The sequence below is a fragment of the Canis aureus genome, chromosome 24 (assembly GCF_053574225.1).
Source record: "Canis aureus isolate CA01 chromosome 24, VMU_Caureus_v.1.0, whole genome shotgun sequence".
Lineage (NCBI taxonomy): Eukaryota > Metazoa > Chordata > Mammalia > Carnivora > Canidae > Canis > Canis aureus.
The window spans coordinates 45966810-45989102 of record NC_135634.1 but is presented as its reverse complement, the minus strand read 5'-3'; the positions used below and the strand labels follow the sequence as shown (position 1 = coordinate 45989102).

General features: G+C 42.7%; 1 protein-coding gene across 4 annotated transcripts in view; it reads right to left on the bottom strand.

Moving 5' to 3' along the window:
* DGKD (diacylglycerol kinase delta) overlaps window positions 1-22293 on the bottom strand; it is a 110896-nt gene that overhangs the window by 64983 nt on the left and 23620 nt on the right. For 3 of the 4 annotated variants that reach the window (XM_077869285.1, XM_077869286.1, XM_077869287.1), the window contains exons 2-3: window positions 20412-20522; window positions 18649-18729 (exon numbers count right to left, since the gene is read on the bottom strand). In XM_077869285.1, the coding sequence (XP_077725411.1) occupies window positions 18649-18729; window positions 20412-20522 (192 nt within the window). Of the gene's footprint in view, window positions 1-710; window positions 830-18648; window positions 18730-20411; window positions 20523-22293 lie in introns of those variants that run through there. The other variant, XM_077869290.1, reaches the window with a different exon arrangement.

The window sequence follows — 22293 nt, the reverse complement described above, 5'->3', positions numbered from 1 at the left end:
ACTAAGTAATTCCGGGACAGGAAAGCGGGGTTTTTTAAACATGATCTCCTAAAGAATGATTATCATTTTCCTAACTTTCAAGGAAAGAAACAAGACAGGACTTGGCTCTATCATATCCCTGGCACAATGACCAAAGAACACTGGGTAAAGGAGGACTAAAGTTAATTTCCTAGACACCCTAAGAAAAAACTCAATAATATCCACATACCTTCTCCACTGTTTCTTTTCCCAAAGAACTCTTTACTTTATAAAAGTTAAGGGATCCCTGGGTGGCGCAGCAGTTTAGCGCCTGCCTTTGGCCCAAGGCGTGATCCTCGAGACCAGGGATCGAATCCCACATCGGGCTCCCGGTGCATGGAGCCTGCTTCTCCCTCTGCCTATGTCTTTGCCTCTCTCTCTCTCTCTCTCTCTCTCTCTCTCTGTGACTATCATAAATAAATAAATAAATAAATAAATAAATAAATAAATAAATAAATAAAAGTTATACTATAGTCTTTAAACTGTCCATTTTGGTTTTTGTTTCTTCTATCATTTGTAAATAAAAACAATTAGAAGTATTAACATTTCACACACACGTACTGTAAAAACGGCTTAGATTTCACAAGCAACCTCTACTCGATAACACGCACAGCCCAGACAAGCGAGAGTCCTTCCCCACCCTGAATCCTAAATACATGTAACAGACACCCACCACTGGCCCCAGCACTCACCAGAAGGCTGCCAGAAGACAGTGCCTCCTCCCTCCGCCTGCTTGGAACAACTGAAAGAACAGAATCCTAAGGAATCCTAAGCCCTCGTGTGGAGTACCTGGCTCTCAGGACCCAGAGGCAGGTGCTGCCTTCAGCAAAACCCCACACTTAGCAAACACACACTACCAATTTGGCTCAACGCCTGCTTCTTCCTATTTCTTGAAACTGAGAACACAGAGTGGATTATGAAGCAGAGAATTCACTGGATTCACTTCCTCCTGCAGCTGCTCTCCTAGTCCTGCTCGCCCTGTCCAAAGGGTGTTTTAACGATCACAGCCTTTAATCAACTAAGCACCTACTATGTGCTGAGCGCTTGCCCACACCACCGTGAGTGAGGTAGTGGTGCCCCTATTCTGCCAATGGGAGGATGAAGCCACAGGTGTTAAGATGTGGAGATCCCCAGCTGACAGCTGGCACAGCCAGGACGTGAGGTCAGTTCTCCTGGAGCCCTGCGTTTCAACAGGAACCACGGTGGGCTTGCTCATGGCAGTGAGCCCAGGCAGCAGGAGCTGCTATCCTAAATATGTAGGGCTTCCCGTCTGGCAGGTCTTCTAGCTTCAGAGGACTCATGGGACACCCTCTGCCCATGAGGACAACTTTCCCCACCCCAGCTCCAGGCCTGCAGTCACAGAAACTGGGAAGAGTTTCCATGAAGGAAATCTGCCAATTATATATATAGCTTTTCCTTTCTCTAAGCCAAAGTGACCGGCACAGGGGTTTTGCCCAGGAAATATCTGAGTTCCAAACAAGCTGAGAAGGAAAACTGATGTTGAAATCTGGATAAAGGTCATGGTTCCTCACCAAAGGAGCAGCACTGACCACCCCACAGGCTGACGTCTGCTGGAAACAGCTGAGAAAGACAGGTCCAGGGCTCCACCCTATGCAGTTCCACTAAAGAGTTCATTCATTCAACAAGCGTGAATGACAGAGGAGATTTAAAACAACTAAAAATATTACTTAAATCCATTACATAGCTTCCTTTTTATTTAGCGTTATTGGGCAATAATTACTAAAAACAGGAAAAGTAAAAGGTTAAGGAAAACCAAAGTTTTTCTCCTGTTTTTAGTAGTTTTGGCCGCTAGCTCTAAGGAAAGTAACTCTCCCGATATCTACTCTTCATTTTTTTTTTAACATTTTTATTTATTTATGATAGTCACAGAGAGAGAGAGAGGCAGAGACACAGGCAGAGGGAGAAGCAGGCTCCATGCACCGAGAGCCCGACGTGGGATTCGATCCCGGGTCTCCAGGATCGCGCCCTGGGCCAAAGGCAGGTGCCAAACCGCTGCGCCACCCAGGGATCCCCCGATATCTACTCTTCAGCTCCAGATGCTATCTTTCTACACTCTCTGGACCTCATCTGAAATCCTCTGAAACTCCTGTACCTCGGAATAACTGCTAAGTGTGGCAAGTTGAACTTCTACCCTCACTGATGAGTCGTGGTGCAGGTAAAAACCAGGAAACCTTCAGGGGGCACTTTTCTGCCAACCCAGTGACCTATTTCACAGATGAAAAAAGAGAGTCATGACAGCTAACAAAGCCACCTTTATAATAGACCTCGTAAAACCTCTGGATACCATTAAATACTTCAACAGTATTCTTTGGGGAAAAGGAAGTTATAAATACAGACACAACAAATCACTCCTTGTTTTGTATGGGATGGCTATTCTGACACGATCACTTCAGGGCAATCATTAGGATGATGCTACGAGGAAAAAGCCAACTACATCAATCCCTACCCCAGTAAGCTACATGGTATGGACACACAACTAAGCAGAGGTGCCACATCCTACTTTGGGACAGTTGTGTGAGACTTCAATATGGCATTCTGCAGAAGCAGCCCCCTAAACACGTATATGAGTGAGGAAATACAGATTAAGTGATCAACTATGCCACATCTACAAAATATCCCACCGATAAAGGTGATCAGTTAGAGACTCATGCTGTGCAAGTGTTTACGATGAAAATATAAAATTACACACATATTGCTGTGTGAAAAATGTGTGAAATGTAACATACGCCTCTGACATGTGATTGAAGGGGACCCAAAGAAAGCAGCTGCTGAGCTGCTGTGACCTTTCCGCCCCGACCTGAAATCTCCTCCAAAATCATTATTACCATGTACACACTCTACAAAATAAATGGATAAGCTGCCCTGCACACGGTTCCAATCCTGGGACCCTCCTGGACCCCACTCCAGAGCCCATGCACACGCCCCTTCTCCGTGGCCACGTCCAGACCCCAGGCACACACAGACGCTTCTGTCCCCGAGCACGCACTGTGTTCTGCACCCTCCTCTGCAATACTTGTCACCCGGCACTATATTCTCTTCTTCTCATGTCTAACAGGCTCTGAGAAGTCCCTGAATGCAGGCAGCATGGTTGTCCACCTCCGTCTGCCCTCAGGCACCCAGTGGAGACTGTGCCACCACACTGAGTGGTTGAAAGAAGGAAAAATGAGTCTTTCCAAAACATGCATCTTTTCCAACTGGTTTCTATTTGATTTCAGAAATCAGACTGCCAAGGTAAGACGGTGCTGTTGCCAAATTATTCCTGTATTCCCCAGAGGTAAACAAGAAGTTTTCAAACTGTCAAACTTGCTGGAAACACACACACACACACCACAGAGACACACAGGGATGACACACACACCCGGACACACTTACACATGGACACACACACAAACAGAAAGAAGCCAGCCCAACCCAAAGCTGCTCACCCGAATCCAGAGACACAGCTTCTGGGAAGCTCCTCGGCCCAGCACTCAGAGCATTTGTATGAGGGTAAGGGCAAGAGGAAGGGGCCTGGCCCACAGAATTGTCTACAATGACGAATGTTTGTTCTGTAGGACTTCAAAAATATCCTCTCTGAACAGAAAGGAGCAATGAAACCTACTTCCTGGCTCATGGTCGCTGGCACAGCCAGGTGTGTATCCTGCACTGAGGACAGCAAGCCTCAAAGAGAACCCCTGGCCTCAAGTCAAGACCCAAGAAGGTGTGACCAAGAGTGCAGATTACCAAGGAGCCTGTGCTCATCTGGCATCACAAGTGTGGGTCCCAAATGAGGCTGCACCTCAAAATCAGGGAAAGCTCTAAAACCTCACCCAATTTTCAAATCAGAATCTCAGGGGATGGTGCCAGAAACTTTTTTTTGTTTCCCCCAAAGTGTCCTCAGGCACAGCCAAGTTTGGGAGCCACCACCCTGAAGGAGATGTCAGCGTGTTCCCTCTGACCACAGAAAGACCCTATAGAAGAGAGAGTTCTCACCCTACCTGAGGAACGGACAGGGGCTACAGAGCGAGCTTGGGGAGACGGCCTTCAGACTGAGGCGCCCCACCAAGACCAGGGTGACCTGGACACTGGGCATTTGGTCCCTATAAAGAGCAGGTTGGCAGGAGCAGGTCTGTGGTGAGGCAAGAGGCTGGGACAGCTGGGGAGCGCCAGGTCCCCTGGACCGTAAGAGCTAAGAACAGAGGTGGCACTCAGTGATTTATACCACATTTAGAAATGGGCAGAATGTGACTCTTTTTTAATGGTTTTATATTTCAGGTATATTCCAGTCAAACTTGTCTTTCCTCTTCAAGGTCCAGCTCAAAAGCAGTTGCTGCCAGGACCCCAGGGATAAGGGTAAAACATCAGACTGCTTTAGGTCCAATAAAGTCTAGAATAATCCACAGTAATTTTAATTAGAAGTTACTATTCAGCAAACACAGAAGGTATGAAACATTTCACTTAAGAAAGTAAGTAAGCAAGGGTGGCTCAGCAGTTGAGCATCTGCCTTCAGCTCAAGGTGTAATCCCAGAGTTCCAGGATCAAGTCCCACATCGGGCTCCCTGCATAGAGCCTGCTTCTGTCTCTGCCTGTGTCTCTGCCTCTCTCTGTGTGTCCCTCATGGATAAATAAATAAAATCTTAAAAAAAAAAAAAAAAAAAAAGTAAGCCAAACTAAAAGAGAAATGTCTAATTAAGTATCAAATGACATCATAAATTCATTTGTTTCATTTTCAATTCACCCATTGAATAGATAGGCACTGAGTGCCTACAACCATACTATTAATAGCAGCAAACACTTACATCATGCCTACATTGTATTAACTCATTTAATCCTCACAGCAACCCAACAGTAGGTAATGTTACTATTCCCCACTTCTCAGATGAGGAAACTAAGGCTCTGAGTGGTTTAGTGACTTGATCAGGGCCACTCAGCTAGTGAGAAGCCAAGCTGGGATTTGTGGCCAGGCCTCCCAGTCCTTGTCCCGGACCCCTGGCACAGAACAAGGACCCATGGTGGGTACGATCAACAATAAAGAAAGGAATATAACCTAGTCCTAGTCTAGGCCCTAACACTTGAGGAAACATAAATCCTGGCTATTCAAAGACATAGTCCCTTGCTTCCTCTGGGAAAACTAAAACATGGAGATACCACTAAATTTTCCCCATAAATGAAGTAAAAAAGTAACTGAAAATGTTACAGCATGAGTCCCTAACACACAAGCAGCGTAACTCATAAAGCACGATCCTTCCCTCGGGCTCCTGTTCCCCCACAGTATGGGCTTTCTGGATCCCTGCTGAGAACTGCCCTAATCCCTGCCCTCCGGGTGCTCAGGGGAGACCCAGAGCCCCAGTGAGGGAGGGTGTTGTGAGCACCCACCCACCTGCCCGGGGAACTGGATGTGTGCCTCGACAAAATCAGAGCCAGCTGCTGCTCCCAGGGCCAAGGTACCACCCAGCGCCAGCACAACCCGAGGAGTTGGAGGAAGAGGGCTCAGGCAAAAGCCCGAGGGCCATGAGCACAGGACACTGTGATAGGAGGTGACGTACCTGACAGGGGTGAAGGGCTCCAGGCAGTGAAACTTCCAGAGAGGCACCGTCCTCTCCCAGGCAACATAGGCACAAATGCCTCGCAATCCCCCATGCTCCGGGCTCTTTGCCATCCGAGGCCCCGGGCCAGTACTCACCCCACACCCTGCCTGCAGGTGGCCCTCGTCCTGCTTCCCGCTATCCAGCAGTAGCACCTGTGTCCACCTGCCATGAGTCCCTTTGTCCTACATATTTTAGAAAATTTTCACTAAATTCAATTCAGCTGATTCTGCTTCCCTCAAAAGGGACAGTGCCTCTGACATTAGCAACCATGAAGTCAATCTCTCAGGTGAAATTTCTAGAACTGGAGGGGCCAGTAATGTGCCCTGGTAAGGGGAGGGTGTCCAGAGCCACTTGAGTTTGGCCCTCCACATGTGAGGTGACTGTGGGGCCTTGTGCAGAGCGGCTTTCTGGGAAGCAGTGATTACCGACTGCTCAAAACCCCATTTTTGCTTACCACCCTACTGAATTCCCAAGTCATGTAAAACAAGGGATGGCACTGGTAAAGAGCAGTGAGTGTTTAACCAAAGCGCCTGCAGCTCTGCTCCCCATTTAGCCCTTTCTCTCCACTGTGGCTCCATACCTCCCACCAGATCACAGCAAAGGCCACCCCACCCGCCTGACCTCCTCACATCCATTCTGGCCACCTCCTCCTGGAAGATCTAGTCTTTGGCAGCAGCCAGATCTGTAACAAAAACTGTTATCACCTCTCAGCTTTCAAAATCTTTTTTTTTTTTAAAGATTTTATTTATTTTATTCATAGAGACACAGAAAGAGAGAAGGAGAGAGAGAGACAGGCAGAGGGAGAAGCAGGCTCCACGCAGGGAGCCCGACATGGGACTGGATCCCGGGTCTCCAGGATCACACCCCTGGCTGCAGGCGGCGCCAAACCACTGCACCACTGGGGCTGCCCAGCTTTCAAAATCTTAATGGCTTCCCAGTACCCAATGGCAAAAAAGTTGAAACTCCGCACAGCCTGAAAAGCATTTTACCTCTGACCTCTGCCCATGTCACCACCCTCACACACTCTGCCCCATTGGGCAGAAACCACTCCTACCCTCGGACACTCACACTTGTTGGCCACGGTTCCCTCTCGGCCTCAGGCCTCCAAGCCTCTCATCCCTGACACCTGCCTCCCACTGCAGCCCTGAGCCAGTTCCTCCCTGGCCTGCTGTTTCTGTGAATGCCAGCCCCACTGCACCCAAGGGGCTGCACACTGCATGAGGGAGGACCTGCATGGCTCCCCAGATTGCAGCCCACTGGAAGCACTCTACTGAGTGAGATCAGTGAGGGGAACAGGACCCAAGTCATCCTGGAATTAGCGGCAATCAAGTCACTTCTCAACAAATGCTCTGTGCTCTTGGGTAAAGCAGTGAACAGAACAAACAAAAAACCTTGCTCTCATGCAGCATACACTACAGCACTGGAACAAATAAAACCGAATGGACTTAAAGGAGGGACTGTAAGGCACGGATTGGGTGGAAGCATGAGAACAGAGGTGTGCTGTGCCCCACTGCTTCAACTTGTTTTTGCTGCATTATGACACTAAAGGAGGTGATGAAATTTCATCACATCTTTATTAAAATAGGACAAAAACTGAAGATGATGAAAACAATGACTTCAGAAATAAATCAGTAAAAGCACTAAACTCTGATGGCCCTGTGGGGCCTGGCACACTCTATAGTTCCAAGTTGCTACAGGAAGCTCATGGAAGAAGCCAGCACAGAACTGGAAGACAACTAAAATCATTACAGAACTCAAAGATGAGTATCTCAGGCAGGGGGGAATATCCAAGTTAACTAAAACATTTGGAAACCCAAAAGAATATGGAAAATCTTTCCCTGAAGCAGAAAATGACCATATTAAACAAAGTATTTTTAAAATACCACTCTATCAAACAAGAAATAGCCAGGATAAAAACAAACTAAAAAGAACATGAAAGAGGGCAGCTCTGGTGGCCCAGCGTTTTAGTGCCGCCTTTGGCCCAGGGTGTGATCCTGGAGTTCCAGGATCGAGTCCCACGTCGGGCTCCCTGCATGGAGCCTGCTTCTCCCTCTGCCTGTGTCTCTGCCTCTATCTCTCATGAACAAATAAATAAAATCAAGAAAAAAAAAAAAAAGAAGAAGAAAGAAAGAAAGCACAACATGGTCAGCCACTAAATGCGGTAGTCCGATGTACAAAAATCCTGACAAGCAGAAAATGTCTCAAGTTCACTGTTACAAAGAGTTTCAGGGTGAGGTTAAAAAAACTTCTAACAATATATTGCTTATAAGAATGAAATCTAAAAGAGCTATAAAAAAACTGAAGATAAAAGTGAGGGTGGAAGACAGAAGTATGCATTATCAACAAATTCTGAACAAGGAAACATAGCAATATTAGTATCAGAGTACAGTTAGGGGTAAAGTCTGTTCAGCTAAAAAAGATGTAACCTTGTTGACAAATAATTACTCCGTAACGAGGATACTAACATTTATGTGTTTAAAAGAGCTTCAAAAATGGTGGTGAAAAGTGTTGCAAATATAGGAATAAAATGACTAATATAATTGTCCTGAAACACAGTAATTCCTCATCAGTCTCTGGAAGATTAAGTAAATTTAAAAAAGGATCATAAGATCTAAACAACAAATTTCATAAATTGTGACACAGACCAAACTTTATTCCCTTTAGTAAGTAGATTATCCTTCAAGTAAATGGTAAATGGTATCTAACATTTCTCACATTTTATAAAAAGTGATCTTAATGTCCGATATCATTGAGTGACAAGATACAGAAAAAATTAAACTAGCAACAATTGCCAATTCATCCATTAAGTGGAAGAGGCTGAGAGGCTCTGGCAGTACCACAGGACTGGTGGGGAAAAACAAATTCAGAGCCCAACAGAGAATGAATACCTCAATTTACAGCTGAGAGTCTTAAAGGAGTAGCCATGAAAGCAGGACAGCAATCAAAAGGAATGAAATCTTGCATGGAACTAGAGTGTATTACACTAAGACAAATACCATATGATTTCACTCATATGCAGAATTTAAGAAACAAAACAGATAAACAGAGGAAGGGAAGGAAAAATAAAGTAAGATAAAAATAGAGGGAGAGGCAAACCATAAGAGACTCTTAACTATAGGAAACAAACTAAGGGTTGGGGGGGCAAGGGGAGAAGCTTGGAAGGCACTTGAGGTTATAAGCACTGGGTGTTATATGCAACTGATGAATCCACTAAACTCTACCCTGAACCTAAAGACACACTATATGTTAACTAACTTGACTTTAAAAGGGGGGGAGGGGCAGAGAGAATAAAAAGAGACCAGCCAATGGAAAAAGTAAAGCCTATATTCAAATTAGCTCTATCACAAACTGGATTTAAGACAATCTGCTAAAAAAAATAAAAATAAAAATAAAAATAAAAAATAAAAAAGAAAGACAATCTGCTGCTACTCTGCCTACCTACCAGAAGCAAAAGTAAATGCCAGCAGAAGACATCATCATCTCAGCATAAAATTATCTTGACAATTTTTCCAACAATGCCTGTCGACCAAAATTAACAGACATACCAGGAAAAAAGACTAAAGGAACAAAAGCCAAGAGAAAAACTAGACAATAGAAAAAGACCCATAAAAGAACCAGATATTTGAGTTTTCAAAGACTTTAAAATAAATATGCTTAATATAGGGACTTTGGCAGGTAACTAGAAACCTTTTTTAAAAAATCAAATGAAAATTCTCAAGCTGAAAGAATAAAGTAACTGAAAGTGAAAACTCAATAGATTTAATAACAGACAAACCTGAAGAACATCAGAAGATAATAATGATAATAAAGCATCCAGAGTGAAAAGAATAGAAAATATTTTTTTAACGAATGTAAGAAACAGGGCAGCCTGGTGGCTCAGCGGTTTGGCGCTGCCTTCGGCCCAGGGTGTGATCCTGGAGACCCCAGATCAAATCCTACATTAGGCTCCATGCATGGAGCCTGCCTCTCCTGCGTGTCCCACTTCTCCCTTTGCCTGTGTCTCTGCCTCTCTCTCTCTCTCTCTCATGAATAAATAAAATCTTAAAAAAAAAAAAAAGAATATAAGAAACATATGGAAGACAGTGAAAAGACCTAACATACAAGCCCCAGAATAAAGGGGAAAAAATTGGATAGAAGCAATACTTTAATAAATAATAACCAAGCGTTTGCCCAAACTGACAAGAGAAGGAATGTAAATCCACAGATTTCAGAAGTGCTAGGAATGCTAAGAAAGATAAATACAAAGAAACATGCCTGGAAAAATCATAATAAAACATAACAAAAATCTTAAAAGTAGTAGACAATAGGAAGAAAGGTATATTACCCTCCAAAGAGCAACAGTAAGACTGATATATTACTTCTAACAGAAGTAATGGAAGCTAAAATACAATGACTTTTTTTTTAAATGTAAGCCCTCTATCCAATGTGGGGCTTGAACTTACAACCCCAAGATCAAGAGTCACATGCTGCCCTGACTGAGCCAGCCAGGTGTCCCTACAAGAACATTTTTAGATTGCTGAAGAAAATCCCTGCCAAGCTGGAATTGTAGAACAAGCAAAACTATCCTTCAAAAAAGTGAAATAGGGCAGCCCCAGTGGCTCAGCGGTTTGGCACCACCTTCAGCCCAGGGCGTGATCCTGGAGACCCAGGATCGAGTCCCACATCAGGCTCCCTGCATGGAGCCTGCTTCTCCCTCTGCCTGTGTCTCTGCCTCTCTATGTGTGTGTGTCTCTCATGAATAAATAAATAAAAATCTTTAAAAAAAAAAAAAGTGAAAAAAAAAAAAGTGAAATAAAATATTTTCAAGCAAAAATAGGAACCCCTACAAAAGAAATACTGAAGGGAGTTTTCCCAGACAGAAGGAATATTACCCTAAATGGATGAGAGAAATACAAAAAGAAATGAAGAGCAACAGAAAGGGCAAATAACCATTATAAATCTAAATGACCACAGACTATATAATAATGACCTATGAGTTTTCAAATATTTATTAAGATTAAATAAACAATAAACAGAAAGGCAAGAAGAGAGCATAGAGGTTTGTTGTTTTTTTAACTACCACAAATTAACTGTAATTTCAATTATAATTTCAGTAGCAATGAAGAGTATAGAGAGTACAAACACTCTGAGATCCCTGCATTATCAGGGAAGCTCTAAAAAAAGTACTAACCATATTACAATTTAATAAATCAAGGATATATTTTATAATCTGTAGAATATCCACTAAAATAATGTATATGAAACAAGCTACTAGAAAAGGGAAACTGAAATAAGTAATCCATTTAAGAAAGGAAGAAATGTGTGAAAAAAATATAAAAAGACAAAGAGAAAACAAGTAACATTTTAGATTTATACCCAAGTACAAGAGTATCTAAAGTATAGATTAAACATAATCCAATCCCATCAAAAACACTGGTCCATTTCAAAATTAAATAATACAATGGTCAATCTTAAAAACCACACAACCATGTGCTGCTGATAAAAGATACACCTTAAATATAAACAAAAAGGCTGCAAGCAAAAGAAAATTATATATAATTACTTACAAAACAATTACCAACCAAAATAAAGCTACTGCAGCTATAGTAACTCAAACTTTAAGGCAAAAAAAAATATAAAGAGAACAGAGAGTTATTTCATAAAAGATTCAATCTAGTAAGAATATAAAATAACCTTAAATCTATATGCACTTAAATATAACCCTCTAAATACATAAATCAAAACTAACAGAATGAAAACAAACAAACAACAACAAAAAAAAAAAAAAACAGGGAAGTCCACAATCACAGTAGGAGATTTTAATAAGTCTTACTCAATAACTAATAAGACAAGCAGAAAAAACAAATCAGTAGGTTATAAAGTATTTGAGAAAAATAACTAATCCTTTGTCCTAATCAAATGCATACAGGAACTACTGAATCCAATGTTATGTTCAAATGCACATGGAACTTTTATGAAAACTGGTGGGTCATAAAAAGTCTCAACAAGGGATGCCTAGGTGGCTCAGGGGTTGAGCATCTGCCTTCAGCTCAGGGCGTGATCCATGGTCTGGGGATCAAGTCCCATGTCAGGTCCCCGTGGGGAGCCTGCTTCTCCCTCTGCCTGTCTTTGCCTCTCTGTGTTTCTCATAAGTAAGTAAAATAAAATCTTAAAAAAAAAATCTCAACAATTCTGAAGAATTAAAATCAAAACGTTTATTTTCTGATCATAGTAGAATGAAGCTAGAAATCAATAACAATACAAATAGAAAAATCCCCCAAGTGCCATATTAGGAACTGCACAGATCACAAATAGACACAAAATAGGGCAGCCCCGGTGGCTCAGCGGTTTAGCGCCGCCTTCAGTCCAGGACATGATCCTGGAGACCCGGGATCGAGTCCCACGTCGAGCTCCTTACATGGAGCCTGCTTCTCCCTCTGCCTGTGTCTCTGCCTCTCTCTCTCTATGTGTGTCTCTCATGAATAAATAAATAAAATCTTAAAAAAAAAATAGACACAAAATAATATACATTATGGGTCCATTTATATCAAATAACTAAAAGTCAAAACTAATAATCTAATAATGTTGAAGGTCAGGATAGTGGTGAAAAAAATATAAAAAGACAAAGAAAAAACAAGTAATATGTTAGAAAAAAACATATTTGTTGAGGAGGGCAACAGATCATGAGGGGAGACTTTCTGGACCTGGAGATGTTCTATCACTCGATCTGAGTGGTCATTACACATCAAGCTTGTACTTATATTTGTGTATTTTTTGGTATGTAAATCGTTTTTCAATCTAAAAACTTATTTAAAATATGTAAGTTCCAGTAAAACAGAAATTCTGCTTTGACAAACTCCTTTGGAAAGTTACAGTAGTAAAAATATACCTTCAGTACAAATATGTAATTTTGTGATCATAAAGCTGAAAATAATCTTAAAACATGTTAGAAAATGGAAAGAAGCATAAAGGAAAAATGAACAGCATTTTTACCAGTAACCTCAGCCCCCACTACTAGTGTATGAAATATATTTAAAAAAAAAAAAAGATAAAGCACTAAAACTATCACAACCAATGAAGGCAGATTTAGAAAGAGAGTGAGGTAATTTTGAGCTCTAAAGCCACAATCTATCTGAAAGCATATGAAGAAATCAATTCACAAAGTGAGAAATTCAATGGTCAATGCTCAACCTCACTTTGATAGTCAAAGAAACAAATCAAAACAAATTACCATTTTTAAACTATCCAAGTGGCAAAGATATTCTAAAATGTTAACTCATGTTGTTTGTAAAAGGATAGAGCAAAAGAACTTGCATGAAGTCCTGTTGACATAAGTTCTAAGGGCAAGGGGCAATGAGATAGCAGAATCGTTAAGTTTTCACTGATTAGTATTAACATGTTCAATCATCAAAAACATACAATTTGGGACGCCTGGGTGGCTCAGTGGCTGAGGCACTGCCTTCAGCTCAGGGTGTGATTCCTGGGGTCCTGGGATGGAGTCCCACGTCGGGCTCCCTGCATGGAGCCTGCTTCTCCCTCTGCCTATGTCTCTGCCTCTCTCTGGGTGTCTCGCATGAATAAATAAAAGCGTTTTTAAAAAAATACAATTTCATGTTATTACAGAGGCTGGAATCTAAAGCTGGAAAATCCCTTTTCTCTTCATGTCGCTCTGTTCTTTGGCCTTGTGAGGGGTGGCCACTCAAAGGTGAGAAGGCAGGAACACTGTCAGCTCTCCTACCCATCTTCTGAAAGCTCCCACCGCCGCCACACCACCTATGAGGACTCTAAAGGCAATCTGTCTTTAGCTTCACCCCAGCTTCACTTTGTTCTTAAAGAAGAGAAGACAAGCAGACTCCTCTCTAGCATAAGTCTCCTTTGCTCCACCTCTTCCATCCACCCTGTCTAAAAATCTCTCCTCTCCCAAATATCTCCACCCATCTCCCTTGAAATCTCTTGTCCAACAGGTCCCCATCTCTTTACAGTACAGTTCTCTGGCCATTTGGAGGAGGAATAAAAATGGGAGACTTTTGTACCGTGCAATAAATGTATTCCTACTTTTCCAGCTACGAAAGGTCCACAACCATTAGTTGATTCACAATAATAGCAGCTTTCGCTGATTGGTTGTTTGTATCAGGCATGCAATTTTAGTAGAAATTGTGAAACTGGAAAATTACTACCAGAATAGCTGGATAACCAAAGATGTCCCAGGAAATGTAGAAGCTTCTGGGCAAATACATTTGTTCATTCTGCACTTGCTCCTTGAGCACATGTGCCAGTCACTGGCAAAGTCCATGAGGGAGACACGCACAGAGACTCCAGCAGTTCACTGTATGGTACACAACCAGTTCAGGGTCCAGACAGTAAATACCACAGGGGTTAGTGAAATGGACAATCATTAAGTGTGAATTTTAAGCAAAGAAAATATTTCTATCACCTGCAGCCCTAGAACTGACGGAGTCTCTACAGAAACATGACTGGGAGGAACTGGACCACAAGCTCTCCCCAGTTATCTCCATATTCCATATGCCATCAAGAATCACTCAGGGGATGAGCTTCCTTATCTTGGAATGTTTCTGCGGAACCTCAGTATTAATCTTTCTCTGGTTCTTTCAGCACATTCTCAGATGAAAAGGCAGTTTTTAAAGCACCAAAGAAATGGAAAATAAATGTGAAAGAATCAGTGCCTCTGCCCTGAAGGCTGGGAATCATCCACAACTACCTGACAGAGATGGAGTTCCAGAGGTCTCTCCAACACAAAAAGTCTCTACATCTGGAAGTCAAGTGTTTGGCACTCTGAACACATTTTCTCATAGAGACAATGTATGAATCAGGGTTCATTCTCAGATTGGGCTGACAAAGCTCCATACTAAGTCACATAGTACCTAAAGCCATAATACCATCCTATTTCTTCCACAACATTTTTACTGAGATACAATGTCCACAATTCACCCTTTTAGAATATACAAATCAGTGGTTTTTAGCATATCATAAAGTTGTGCAACCATCACCTGTATCTAATTTTAGAACATTTGTCACCGACTCAGAAAATCCTGGACCTCAGGGCAGTCATTCCTCTCTCCTCCACAGCCCCTCCCAGCCACTCATCCACTTTCTGTCTTGATAGATTTGCCTATTGTGGCTTTCATATCAATGGAATCATACAATATGTGGCCTTTTGTGTCTGGCTTCTCTCAGTCAGCATCATGTGTTCAAGGCTCATAAGTTGTAACATGTATTCAGTACCTCATTTATTTTTCAAAAGCCTTTTAAAAGTTCATACTTTGGGGATCCCTGGGGGGCTCAGCAGTTTAGCGCCTGCCTTCGGCCCAGGGTGTGATTCTGGAGACCCAGGATCGAGTCCCACGTCGGGCTCCCTGCATGGAGCCTGCTTCTCCCTCTGCCTATGTCTCTGCCTCTCTCTCTCTGTCTCTCATGAATAAATGAATAAAAATCTTAAAAAAAATAAATAAATAAAAATAAAAGTTTATACTTTGTACCTCAAATGGAATTCCATTTCTAAGAATTTATAGAAATAATTAGAAATGCACCAAAGAATCTGTGTGCAAGTATATATTACAATATTATTTATGATGGGGAAAAATGTAACATTCACTATAGGGATTGGTTAAATAAACTTACACATTTATATGACAGAATACAATGCAACATTAGTAGTATATTATAGTACAATGCAACAAGATTTTTTTTTTAAGATTTTATTTACTGGGAAGACTGGATGGCTCATCCTCATCGGTTGACTGCCTGCCTTTGGCCCAGGGCATGATCCTGGAGTACCAGGATCGAGTCCCGCGTCGGGCTCCCTGCATGGAGCCTGCTTCTCCTTCTGCCTATGTCTCTGCTGTGCTCTCTCCCTATTTCTCATGAATAAATAAATAAATCTTTTTTAAAAAAAATATTTTATTTACTTATTCATGAGAGACACAGAGAGAGGCAGAGAGAGAGGCATTGACAGGAGAAGCAGGCTCCATGCAAGGAGCCCAAAATGGGACTGGATCCCAGGACTCTGGGATCACTCCCTGAGCCGAAGGCAGACGCTCAACCGCTGAGCCACCCAGGCATCCCAGTAAACAAGATTTTAAAGGATATTATGAGAGGAAAAGCTCATTGTTAACTAAAGAAAGAAGGTTAAAAACCGTATTTTATAAAATGTATTTGTGGGATGACATCAACCAAAATATATTATGAGGTATCTTTGAGTAATAGCAATATGGATGGTTCTAAATTTCCTATTTACATACTTCAAAATTTTCTTCAACAACTTGAATGATCAGTAAAGTAATTTGTCTTTAATAACACTTTTCTAGGGGATCCCTGGGTGGCGCAGCGGTTTGGTGCCTGCCTTTGGCCCAAGGCGCGATCCTGGAGACCCGGGATCGAGTCCCGCGTCGGGCTCCCGGTGCATGGAGCCTGCTTCTCCCTCTGCCTATGTCTCTGCCTCTCTCTCTCTCTCTCTCTCTCTCTCTCTCTGTGTATGACTATCATAAATAAATTTTAAAAATTTAAAAAAAAAATAACACTTTTCTACTGGGAGAACAAAAAACAACTTTTGGAATGTGAACAGAATTGAACTCAGAGTTCAATTCAGAGTCCCTCATGTTTTCATTATAGAGAAAATTTTATTGCCTATGTAATTATATACACACACATACACACAACGGAAATAAGTATAAGCTAATCAGTCCATTTTTAAAAGTTGTGAAAAGCAGAAAAGAGACAATAAATATAAATGCAGAAATTGAATTAGGTACCAGAAAAATGGAACTGATCAATAATCCAAGAACTGGTTCCTTTACAAAAACAACAAAAGGGATGGAGTTTAAGAAATCAGACAAGAAAAACAAAAGCTAAACAAATAAAATTAGAAATGCAAAATGATGATACAACCAGAGACACTGAAGTTTAAAAGTGCAAATAATATATGCTATTAAATTTGAAGGTGGGGTTAAGTGGGAGGTAAATTACAAAAATGGAGTCAAGAAGTCAAAATGCAGGGGTGCCTGGATGGCTCAGACAGTTAGGCAGCTGATTTCAGCCCAGGTCATGACCCCAGTCAGGGTCCTGGGGTCAAGCAGGGCATTCACTCAGCAGGGAGTCTGTTTCTCCCTCTCTCTCCCTCTGCACCGGCCCCACTCATGCTCTCTCTCTCTCTCAAAAAAATAAATAAATGATCTTTAAAACAAACAAACAAACAAACAAAAAGGGTAAAAAAGCTCAACTGATCAGAAAGCAAAAATAAACCTCTTCACAGCTTTACCTCCCTTTCTCATACTTTCAAGAAACCATCAGTTCTAAAGCCATGTAAAGTGTTCTAGAACACATAAGGTTATGGAAAATTACTAAATGAGTTTTATGGGGCTAGTTTAACTCTGAGATAAAAACACAACAAAAGTTACCTCCTACCCCAAAGGAAATATCCATCCATACACATTAGATAGGAACATTCTAAACCCAAAATTAGGTTGCAAAATTTAACATTACTAAGAACAATTTATTATTAGGAAATGTACAAATATGTAAAACCAATGCAATCAACTAAATTAAAGCTCAAAAACACCCCAATAAAATACCTATTCCTATTAAAAACTTTAAAAGCATGGAATCCCTGGGTGGCTCAGCGGTGTAGTGCCTGCCTTTGGCCCAGGGCGAGATCCTGGAGTCCCAGGATCAAGTCCCGCATCAGGCTCCCTTCATGGAGCCTGTTTCTCCCTCTGCCTGTGTCTCTGCCTCTCTCCCTCTCTGTGTCTTTCATGAATAAATGAATAAAATCTTTAAAAAAAAAAAAACTCTAAAGCCACAAATCACAAAATAATCCACTTAGTTTTAGAAGTTTCTCCTCAGCCAGTAAGTAAACAGTAAAACTAACAGAGTAAAAATAAAAATATTCCAAGTAAAATGAAGGAAAAAATAAGAGAGACCACCAAGAAAGCCTGACTAATTCGATATGCCACAAACCAAAACCAAAAGCAGTTAGTTTTATCAAAACAAAATAAGTTTAAATGGAGGAAAGAAAAATCCCATTTGCATCAGCCACATCACTAATCAGCCCATAAATAAGATAAAACAAAACCTGAAAGTATCTGAAACTAACACTAACCCAAAATGTCAGAACTTAAATGTAAAGAAAGCTATCCCCATTGACCATGTTGCATTATAAAAGAATTGAGGGGAAAAAAAAAATCAGGGAGCACACTTTACTTCTAGATTATCTAGCTTAATAATACAGAGAAACATACTTTTAAATATTCCATTCCTGCCATTAGAGTCATACTCTATACAGATAGATTTTAAAGTCAGCCCCTGAAACCAAAATTGTAGTCATACCAGAAATGCTATCTATATAGCCATTAAAACATATGAGGAACATTTTGATCAATCGACATGGAAAAATGTCCAGCATAATTTGTCAAGAGGAAATAAAAAGGATAAAATAAAAGGATCATAATAATGTCATGGGGTATGTGGGGGAAGGCACAGGTATTTAGAAATAAAGATGAACACTCTCGAGTGTGCACTTTAGCTACCTCTGAGTGGTGAGGTGGCATGATTTTAGGCACTGGGAACTTTTGCAAAGAGTACAATGTAACTTCTGTAAATTTGGAGGTAGGGAGGGGAACAGTTTAAAAGTAAAGAAAAAAAGAAATACACCAAAACATAAACAGCATATGTTTTCAGGTCACTGTATTATGGTTGTTTAGTTGCTTCAACATATTTTCCTGTGTTTTCCAAATTTTCTATAATAATCATAAAAAACAAACCTCTGTGCAAAACTGTTAGAGAAATGTAAACAACATGTTCAAAAAACTCACTTGGAAAAAAAAAAAAAACTCACTTGAACCCACTCTTGTTCTTTTGAGCTTACATGGGCCAAATTCTCATTTTTTTCTCCAACCACTCTATTATTTTCAACATTAAATTCAAAATTTGCCAGGAAGCATTCCAATCAGAAAAAAAGAATAAGAAGTCTGAACTGCTCATACACACTTGTCCAAATTAAAAAGGAAAGCAAAGTGTGGTGAGGGATCAAGGTGTGGTCCAGTCTTACCGTGAAACTGTTGTTGACGTTCTTGGTGCTGGATTCAGCCACGCTGGCATCTGTCAGGTCCACCTCATCAAATATGATCGACTGGAGAGAAACACAGGCGCTGTAGTCAGTGTGGGGCCAAGACACCCCGGCCGAGCAGTGCCCCCCACTCTCCCTCAACCCCAGCCAAGTGCCCACAAACACCCCAGTGCCTTGAACCTTGAACACTTGGTAACTACACGAATACTGACTGCGTCCACCCCACCTGCGCCTAACGAAGAGCACAGAGCTCAGAGGTAGAGCTCCAGGTGTTTTTTAAGCCAGGCATTCATTAGCGATTGCATTCATGGAGAACAACAAAACAAAACATCCCTGGGATTTCTGTATTTATTTCTTGTAATCAGCATTTCACTTTTACATGTGATATATGCCCTCACACAGAGTCCACCTCAGGGAGCAGGGCTCCAAATTATGGATCTTCTGTCCTTCCAGCTAGCACACTTAAAGGGAAAGATCCTGGCTAAAATAAATGATCCTAGGAAGAGAGACCAACCCAAATAGAAGGGATCTGGCCATGGGAAAAAAAAAAAAAAAGAGGGAACAGAGCAGAAGGAATCTAGACCTGAAGAGACAGACAGCCAAGCTCCAGAAGGAGGACTGGGAATTACACCTGGGACTTTCCTCCCAACCTATTTTCCTCTCCACTCTCCCCCAAATCCCCTCGGCACAGTCCGCATCTCCTGTTTACCTTACTGTGCCCTCTAAGAAGACTCCGTTGGGAATCCCTGGAGGAAATACTAATGACTTAGAAAAGAGACTCAGCCTTTTAAGTAATGAACCTCCTACCCCGTGCCCCCCCCCCCACACACACACACAGAACTAAAATAACTTATAAGCAGTCTGTTGCCTTTTTTTTTTTTTTAAATGAGGGATGTGGTCAGAACCCTCTCTAAACAAGTCGCTCTGTTCAATTTCAAAGTTTAATGCACTCTCTAGGGATACATCTCAAAAAAATCTGGAATCTGAATCACTGACATTTTAACACCAAAATATCAGTATTGACAACAGTGGTATTCAAAATACCAAAAGCTAGCTTTGCCAACACACCACATTCATTTAAACACAACGGTAACTGAGTGGCTTTCGCTGGCTCCCTGTCTTCCACTAGAGCTGCCCGGTGACTCGCTGCAAAGCTTACACACAGGCCAGCATAGAGGAAGGAGGAGCTCGGCTAGGGGCCTCGAGACAGAATGTCACAGTCCTGTTCACACACCAACAAGCCCAATAAGCTCCAAAAACAGCTTCGATTAGTTTCTCAGCTATGTACTACTTATCTCCAAACTCATTAAGTTGTACACACTAAATATTTATAGCTTTTTGCTTGCCAATTATAACTCAATAAAGTGCTTTTAAAGAAAAAAAAATCTATTTTAGCCCATAATAAGATTTATAAGCCTGCGACACTCTCCCACCCCCCCCACCGCAGAGAAAGATCTCTAACCGTAATTTGGTTATTTCTGTGAGACTTCCCCCCTTTCCCACTGGTGACATAGGACACTAAAGAAAAAGAAAGTGAGTCGAAGTCAACATTTATGAGAAACCAAAGTGCTCTAAGACAAATTAAAGCTAACACTCCAGAGCATTAGCAAGCCCACTGGAAAGAACAGATCCTAGCGGTAGAAGTCTGTCCCAGGATGTGGACTAGGCATAGAACCTGTCCCGTCGTCCCCTCACCCCACAGCTCCTCCTGAGTCTGTTCTCAGGTGGTCTCCACTGCACCTCACCTTTGCGGTTTTTGCATAGTACAGCGTTCGCCCCCGCAGCTTAAAGTATCTCCTTTTTGATCGCTGGAATGAATTGTTCTGTTTGGTCAGCATCCCCTCTTTGATGACAGTCTGAAAGCACAGAAACGATTCATGAGCAAGCGCCTGCACGATGCCCTCGAACCTGTCCCGCGGAACTGCACACCAACGGGCCGGGAACCTAACTGAAGTACTTCTTGCATTCTCCCTAGACCCTGGCCTATGGACAGGCCGAGCGCACTGCCTGCGAGGGCTACACAATTCTCCAAGGGCCGATGGCATGCCTGAGGGCTGAGGGTACCCTGGGCCCAAGGTGTGCTGGGCCATGCCCAGGGGATCAGCAGGAGGGAACATGAAAACTCGCAGGGCCACAGTAAGCAGCAAGGGGCCAGAGCATTCTCCAACTTCAGCATTTGGTATTCTTCAGCTATTCTTGGCCTTGTCTCCGTGTTCTCTGGCCTCCTGCCATTTCTCAGGATCCTGTTGCCAAAATTGTCGACGTAGGTTGCTGTGGGGTTCAGCACAGATCAAGGCCTGCGCCCCACTCAACCCTCACCCCAATTCACAAGCTAGGCATGTGCCTCTGCCCACACCGTCAAGGGAAGTGCCACAACCAAAGTCACTAAAACTCCTCTCATCCTGTAAACCTCATCAGTCCACCATGAAACTGGAGTTCCCTTAAGAAACAAGGTGGACAGCAGGCCACTTACCTTGGCTCAATTAAAGCCAAGAATAGGGCACGGCTTTTTCTGGAGCTGATTCCCCTCTTGTGCTGTCCCCGGGGGCTGGTCTAATAGGACAAGGGAGGCCACTTAGAAGTTATATGCTCAAAGAACTACTTGATCATTAGAGGTCTGAACCACTGGGAGCCACTAACGGGCAAAATGAATAAACAACGTGCGTGGCTCTCCACATGGGCATACCTGGTTTTCCCCAGCTAACAGAAACGGCCGTTCTACATGGAGTCTCACCATGGAATCCAGCAGAATGCACAAAAACTCTGCTCAAGTACACAAATACTGGCTCAGACAAGTTTTGGATGAATTACCTAATCCTGTATAACTTTGCACTTTAACCTTTTAAAGAAAGTATCTATCCGAAGCACTTGAGTACCTGTGGCCACTCAGCACAACAGAATATGAAACCAAGACACCCCATGTAACCTAAACACGTCAGAAGACAAGAGCAGAACACCAGCGCGGTCTGGTCCCTCCATCGGCCAACTCCAAACAGAGGGAGGGCACTCGGGATGCTGTTAACCCCCCCTGCCCCCGAGAAGAACACCAAAGCAAGCCCCCCCGGTCCCGTACGCACCACCAACACGGGGCCACGCACCAGGACCCCCGCCCGAGCAGCACAGTACCCAGGGGTCCTGGGAAGGCACACGGCTGCTCTCCGCCTTATCACCGCCACAGGACATCCTCTCTGTGAGCTCCCTGGGCAGGGGGAGCCACACGTGCCAGCCCGTGACCAGGCGCCAGGTCAGGCCGGCCTCGCAGAGAGCAACGTGCTCCAACTCCCAGAGGCAAACTCCTGAGGGATCTCCCTCCTCATTCTGTGGCACATGCCTTGGCCTTTCCTTCTGAGGACATCACCGCCGGCTCTCCCAGGTAATTAAAGAGTACCAAGCAGGAGAGACAAGAATACAACGTCACCCAAAGAACAACGGAACAGACATGCCAACCACCGTCCCAGAATCTGAAACTGCCATCGTTAACTAAACGAAGGTGCTGGCTCTTCTGAGGAGCGGGAACGTGCTGAACCAGGGGCCGATCCAAGGTGAGAGCAAGGCCCACCTCTGATGGCAGCAGCTGCAGGGAGAAACCATCCCCAATACAGGACTACCAGGCTGCTTCCTAACATT